Source organism: Nannobrachium achirus (genome assembly GCF_963921795.1).
Source record: "Nannobrachium achirus genome assembly, chromosome: 20".
Lineage (NCBI taxonomy): Eukaryota > Metazoa > Chordata > Actinopteri > Myctophiformes > Myctophidae > Nannobrachium > Nannobrachium achirus.
The window spans coordinates 8,014,602-8,022,180 of NC_137827.1; the positions used below are offsets into that span (position 1 = coordinate 8,014,602).

The 7,579-nt window shown below is 47.4% G+C and overlaps 1 protein-coding gene across 1 annotated transcript; it reads right to left on the reverse strand.

The window, feature by feature from the left end:
• Positions 1-511: 511 nt before the first annotated feature.
• Positions 512-7,042, reverse strand: lingo2b (leucine rich repeat and Ig domain containing 2b; the record flags this gene model as incomplete). The annotated part of the gene is made up of 5 exons (XM_080750795.1): positions 512-1,160; positions 1,832-2,145; positions 4,026-4,475; positions 5,421-5,710; positions 6,883-7,042. 5 exons carry the CDS (start codon positions 7,040-7,042, stop codon positions 512-514), a joined length of 1,863 nt encoding a protein of 620 aa, XP_080606921.1.
• Positions 7,043-7,579: the final 537 nt, after the last annotated feature.

The window sequence follows — 7,579 nt, forward strand, 5'->3', positions numbered from 1 at the left end:
TTATTATGTGAAAGGTCATTGTTTAGATTGATATTACTCGTGATCCTAGTTTACTGAGGCACTATAATAACGTCTCTCTATACTCTATAGTCTATATGTTTACCATGCTTATTGTAAGTCGCTCTTATTAAGAGCGTCTGCTAAATGCACAAACCGTAAATGTCAAAACGTGGGAATGTATTTCGATATTACGCCCACTGAAATATATCAAAAATGTCGAAACGAGTTATTGTGGCCACAAAATAGTTTTTTGAGCTCTCATAAAAAAAGCATCCTCAATATAGTTTTTCTCTCTCTCTCTCTACGGCCACTTCAGGACTCCGCACAGCGTCATAGAAAAGTACGTTTTCTTTTTTCAACTGATATGTGTGCACCGTCAGCCGTACGGCGTCCCCTCCGCTACCCCCGGAAACCGCAGAGAGGGTCATCAAATCATCTTCATGTTGACCCGGCGCGGGCCGCTGGAGGGTCAAATCATCTTCATGTTGACCCGGCGCGGGCCGCTGGAGGGTCAAATCATCTTCATGTTGACCCGGCGCGGGCCGCTGGTCTCGGCGGCCTCGCTGGCCGCGCCGTTGGGCTTGCGCGGCACGTACTCAATGTCGAAGTTGCTCTTGTGCCGGCCCTTGCCCCGGCTCCAGGCGAACAGCAGCAGGAAGCAGAAGATCACCACGCCCAGGAAGGAGAGGCAGCCCATGGCCGTGGAGATGATGATGGTCTTCAGGTCTATGGGCAGGGTCATGTTGTAGAGCACCGTGGAGCCGTTGGCCCAGCTGCCGTTGGAGTCCCCCGCCGCCCCGTGGTGCCACGGGCTCTGGCTGCGGTTGCTGTACAGCGAGCGGTCGCCCACGCTCAGGCTCTTGACGGCCAGCGAGGCCGACAGGCTGGCGTTGCCCGCCGCGTTGCTGGCGATGCAGAGGTACACGCCGCCGTCGTGCAGCTCGGCCGCCTTGATGAGCAGCGTGCCGTCCGCCTGCACCTCCACCCGGCCGCCGCCGCTGCTCTTGGGCGTGACGTAGCGCCGGTGGGGCGTCAGCCACATCACGGACGGCCGCGGCGCTCCCTCCGCCGTGCAGCTGAGGCGGGCGGGCTGGCCCTCGTCGGCCATCAGCAGCTGGGTGGTGTTGGGTCCGATCCGCGGCTTGGTGCAGGTCACGTACCTCAGAATCACAATCAGAAGGGACTTTTTTATTATCACAGGTTTACATGTGTAACGAAGTGGGACATATTCTTGTTTAGTTCAAGCTCCATAGTTTGAGTCTTGGGAGTAGACTCAAACATATACATGTAGCATAAACAATAACAGGTATGTACAAGGTTAGACGTAAGATGCAAGAAGCAGGAGATACGCACATTAACATGAGCCCAATTGAGTCTCGCAACGGTATCGCACGTCCAAAAAAGAAGACCTAAGCTCACTCGTGAGCTTTTAGGTTTAAGGCCCTATCATAGTACAGTCTGGGGTGATAAGCTATCACCGCGGTGTAGTCTTTTAAAGTCAGAAAACTACAACATTACGTCATTAGGCGCGGTGAAGGGCTATCACCGCAAACCCTGACATCTCTCCTCTGTTTTTACCTTCAGACATCTCCCATCACCCCGTTGACAATCAGTGTGCCCCCTGGTTTCAGAGTCACAGAGGTGCGATGATGGGACTTCACCGTGAGTCTGTCCACTTGTTATCACATATTTAGGTGATAGCTTATCACCTAAAAGTTGACATGATAGCCCTTCACCTCGGACTATGATAAAGCCTTTAGTTTTGACCTGCAACACCGGCAAAAGCATAAACCAGGCTATAAAGGAAAAAAAAAGTGGTGCACGAGGGTACCTGGACACCAGAGGCTCCTTGAGGTCTCGGAGTGGTTTCCCCTGCAGCCTCTCGGGGGCGCTGCACTCAGGCTGGAGGTCCAGGAACTGCAGCGAGGGGGGCCGGTGGTCGTTGAGCAGCCAGAGGAGACGGCAGTCGCACACCAGCGGGTTCCCGCCCAGGCACAGCCTCTGCAGGCCGTCCGGCGACGCAAACACCTCCCGCTCCAGAGAGTCCAGCCGGTTCTGAGACACGTCCAGCAGACGCAGAGCCCTGAGGCCCGCAAACGCCAAGGGCTCGATGGAAGCCAGGTGCGCCCCTTGTAGGCGCAGCTCCTGCGGACATATAGGGACACGGCAAGGCAAAGTGCATTTGTAGAGCACATTTCAAAGAACGAGGCAATTCAGTGTTCTTGACATAAGACATTAATGAAAAACAAAGTGTTAGAAGGGAAAAGGAATTAGAAGAATAAGCAAGTCAAAATCTCAGTGCAGAGGAATAAGTAAAAAAAACCTTCATGTTCGCAGCGGCAAACATGAAGATTTTGTAGCTGTGGTTTAAAGAAGCGGTGCCATAGTTTTGTACTTTTTCTGGTTTTTCATGTGTCTATGAGGTTAGGTTGACAGTACACCTGGGGTGGTTGTTATGAGCAATTATGTATTCCCTTTGTATTTGGGATTTCTTCCTGGAGGCTGACACCTTGTGGTTCAAAAGTGCTGATCTAAAAACAGTGAGTAAATGACATCATATACTCATCCCCTACCCTTTTACCATTCACTCAACACTGTGGGTGTGGCTAACTTCAGCTGGGTCACCACCAGTGTTGGGCAATATTACTTAGGAGAGTAATCGTTACTTATTACTTATTACTCCTTGGAAAAAGTAATAATATTATATTACTTATTACTTGGAATCAAGAGTAATATGTAATATATTAAGTTATATTACTTTTTTTTTTTTTTTTTTTTTAACCTGCAAAATCTGTTTAGCCAGCTCCTTTTAGAACTGAATCCAATTTATTGGAACAATAAGAGTCTCTGGGATGCGATTAAAGAAATTATAATTGCAGGCTTTGTAATTAATTAATCTCAATTAATCACATTTTAATCACACATCAATATTTGACCTGGGAACAGTTAGAAACTTTTTTAATGGATTTTATCAATTAATAATTAAGACATATAATATATAACCCAACAAAACATTGCTTATTTTTTATTACATTTAAAACTCTCAGCTCTGTTGAAGAAGACCCCTGCCTATATTATCCTTAAATAATAGGCTACATATTATCTTTTCTGCCTAAAAAGTGTAGGCTATTTTAGACGTGAGGTGCAGGGGCTCTGGGTGTTCCCACTAAGGAAAGTAGGCTTTCAACTCCCTAAAACCGTCTATTTCGGTGAGTAGTTTTACATTTTATAACAGACATGAATGAGGCTATTGGGCTCAGACAGTGGAGGCTACGCTAACTGGCTATTAGTGGCTAACAGCAGCAACTCAGTCCACAGTGGTCCACGGTGGTCCCGCTGAGCTCCGCGGACGGTCCGCGGCGGACCCCCGCAAGGGACCCCTCCGCGGCGGACCCCCGCGGACCCCTCCGCGGCCGAGAGGAGTGCTTGTAGATTGTAAATGTCCCATCCATGTAAGTGCGTCGCACGCTGATGCTCGCTCTGTGACTGTGACAGGCAGCGCAGCGGCAGCGCTGACACTGGTGCATGCACTGGTCTCGTGACATAACATAAGCAACGTCATAACTGTGCGCACTGCGCAAATGACTGATCTACAAGCTACATCGCATCTCTGTATAAGTGTAGATGTATGTTGATGTCTTGTAGATCTGTTCTTTTTCTGCAATCGGCTAAAATGGCTAGTAACGGAGTAGCGAGGCTTTTTTTTGTGGAGTAAAGCGTTATATATTACCATTTTTTTTAGAGTAATACCTTATATTACTCGTTACTGGAAAAAGTAATAATATTACAGTAATATATTATTAGTAATTCGTTACTGCCCAACACTGGTCACCACCCACCAGACAACCAGGCATACTTAATGAGTGGGTGGTTGTGGCCACCTAAAAATCTGTTTTCAACTTTTTCTGTACACTTTTCGGAAAAGATCTTCCTCCTATAATCATAATACCTGATAATCATGTTTTAGGGGGAAAGAAATCATGGCACTGCATATTTTAAAGAACAGAGTAGCAGAGCAAGCAGACCTGCAGATAGGGAAGTTGCCCCAGCACCCCCTGGTGGATGTGCTGGATGCGGCAGTAGGACAGGTTGAGGTGCGTGAGGTAGGGCAGGCTCTGCAGTGCCGGGCCGGGGAAGGCCGACAGGTTGGTGTGCGTGACGAACAGCGTGCTGAGGTTGAGGCCGTGCAGCGACAGCGGCGGCACCGCCTCCAGCCAGGGCCAGTGGTCCAGCTCCAGGTGGCGCAGGCGCCACAGCCTCTTGAAGGAGTAGGGCTTGAGCAGGCCGATGCTCAGGTGGCGCATGCGCAGCTCCACCAGGCCGTGGAGGTGCGCCAGGGCGTCGGTGGGCACCACCGTCAGGTTGGAGCGCTCCAGCGTCAGGCTCTGGAGCCCCAGCAGGCCATTGAAGGCCCGCTGCGAGACGAACACCAGCTCGTTGTCGCCCACCTCCAGGGAGGTGAGCCGCCGCAGGTCCTGGAAGGAAGTGGGGATGGGTGGGACGACATGGAAGATTTCACGTCGCGATGATTTGTGGCCAAAGAAATATATTATATTTCGCGAATACCCCCAACATCCGTTATCCTGGGGCAGAACCTTTGCCAAAAATATCCCTTTACAAGCTCACAACAAGCTTGTAGATTGGCTATTTTTTGGCAAAGAGATGTTAGAGAGTGTAAAAAGACCGTATCAAGTATGTATGTTATAAGTACGTTTTACCAATATAGAGCAGCTCAGCAAATAAAAGGTGAATTGATCCCAAAGCATGACGGAGGACGATTTCACGACAAAGACTGTAAAAGACTGTATCAAGTATATTACAATAATAATATTTAAGGCTGGGACTTTAACTGATTCATTGCGATTAATTAATTACAGAAAATTAACGCAATTAAAAAAATTAACGCATTTTAATCGCACTTAGTTTTTGCACCACATAACCTTCAGTTTCGGGCATACCGATCATAGCGATGCACCAACCAAGAAGAGACAACAAACGCAAAGGGAGAAGTAGCCGATCAGAGCGTTTTGCTTGGCCCAGTGGATGCGAAATTTAGATTTAAAAAACTCACTTGTTGATTACAACAAAATGTGTTTTACTTGAAAAAAAATGCTTCTCAGGTCAAATATCGATGTGCGATTAAAATGCGATTAATTAATCACAGAGCCTGTAATTAATTAGATTAAAACTTTTAATCGCATCCCAGCCCTAATAATATTATAAGTACATTTACCAATATATTGGGTTTAAATGGTATAAAAGGTCATGCAGCTCGTCAAATAAAAGGTTAATTGACCCCAATCCGCGACGGAGGGCGACTTTGTGATCAATTCAATCTCCACGATAGCACGATCATCGTGAGTGTTTTTTTTTCATCACGACAAACGATAACACGGCTTCTTGTCCCAACGTCCCTATACCTGGAAGCCGTGGTCCAGGAGGACCACCAGGCGGTTGTGGCTGAGGTCCAGGTGTGTGAGGTTGGCCAGGCCGGAGAGCACGCCGGCGGGGACCAGCTGCAGCAGGTTGCTACGGAGGACCAGCGAGCGCAGGGCCAGCTGCGAGCGGAAGGAGCCCGGCTCCACGACGCCGATGAGGTTGTCGCTCAGGTCCAGGTCCTCCAGCTGCTGGAAGGAGGAGAAGTTGTCGGGCGTGATGCTGCGCAGCTTGTTCTTGCTCAGGTCCAGCACGCGGGTCTCGATGGGGATGCCTGCGGGTATAGGGAGGGGTGTGGCAGGGCGATAGGAAGAAAAATACAATGTCAATACGATGTTGGGGCTGTCACGATTCCAATTCGAAACGCGAATCGAACTGAAATTGACGTTAGATTCAGTGATAAATCACAACCCGAATGATGTTTCACTTCTGTGCATGAAAATGTCAGTTGTTAGGGCATAAAACCCAAAGTTTATAATGTTTATGTTAAACCTTTTGTTATTCTCACTCTCATTTGTCATATAGCTCTCAGTGCTGAAAAAAGGGGGTTTAAAATAAGTAGTATATCCTATATTGTATCAAAAGTCAAATTGGATTGAATTGTGACCATAGAATCGAAAGTTGAATCAAATCATGGATTAGGCATTATCGTGACAGCCCTACCTACAAGATAACCTCGCCTACCAGGCTTTCTGGGGGAAAGCCTGGTTCACAACAGGCCGTTTGGTTTCCGCCTAAAGCATGGAAACCACTAGAAGAAGCGGCGTCGCTTTGATTTAGTTCCCTCCGTTTGTTTCCCCAATCCCTATTACAATGCTCGAGTAGCCTAGTGTAGTCTTGCCAGTCGCTAACAGTTGGACTAAAAGATGCATATACCAAACAAATTTTTCAAAAGCAAAACTACTCCGCATCAAGGAGTTTATTAGGTAGGGCCTAAAAGTATGTCCTTGAGCGCAGGGGAATATTTTGGGTTAAAACTGAATCCGGTTTGATCTTTCCGGCAAATTGTAGTCCTTTGAGTACTACAACATGACGTGTTGTGGTTTCCGCTCCAGACCGGTTACAACCCTGAAAAGTGAAGTGATCCCAGACTACCTACAAGGTAACAAAAGTTCTCAAAGTGGGGTCCAGGGACTCTCTGGGTTCCTTTTGGGAGGTCTAAATTGACCCTTACAATTATGTAACTCTGAAAGGGTCCATTTGGTTTCATTTGTATACTGTCAGAGTTAAGGGGAGATCTTGCCATTTTGACAGTTTGAGAACTACTGATTTAGACCAAAATGTAGTTTTAAATTCAATTCTGCAATGAATCTCTGTAATAAAAATTCAACAGGATTTTTTACAAGGCTACCTCACTGTGTCACGATATATACGACATCTCTGAAAAGGCATATCATGAAGACATTGTATCGTTTCAACGATATTTATCACCACATCGCCCCCTACCTTCGGGGATGGTGGGAAGACGCTTGCGGTGGCAGCTCACTGACTTGCTCTGGGCGGAGCAGTCGCAGCGGGCGGGGCAGCACAGGGCGGGGCCCGCCACCAGGAGGAGCAAGGCGCCACCCAGGAAGAGGTGACGCTCGTAGTGGAACGCGCGCCGCATGGCTCTCTCTCTACCCACGATGCCCTCTGTCGCGGCACGGCTTCGTAGGCACGCAGACCACCATCACGGTCAAGCCCTGCAAGACACATAGCGTACATGTTAATGTCACCATCCGGAATGAATGGGGGTAAATTTATTGTTATCACATTTTTGTCTTAGGAATGCGACAAAAACCAATAATTTATATAAAATATTATTGAACTCTACTCTCCATGGCGTGACTAATCAATAGAAAAAAAGTCATTTTGGGGGTGAACTACTCCTTTAATGCAGGGGTCTTCAGCGTTTTCAGGCCAAGGACCCCTTAGCTGAGAGAGAGATGAAGCAGGGACCCCCACAACTTGTTCATAGATTCCACATAGTTTCATTGTTTGACAGCACAATAATCAGTGTATTTTGGATTCATGTCAATTTGTGTTATCAGATATTTAACCACTTGAACTGTCAATACTTCTGCCCTCTACACCAAACCTCATTGCCGAAAATTACCGATCGTGAGCTTCATGTAGATCAGCTATTTTTGGCTAAAGTTTTCAG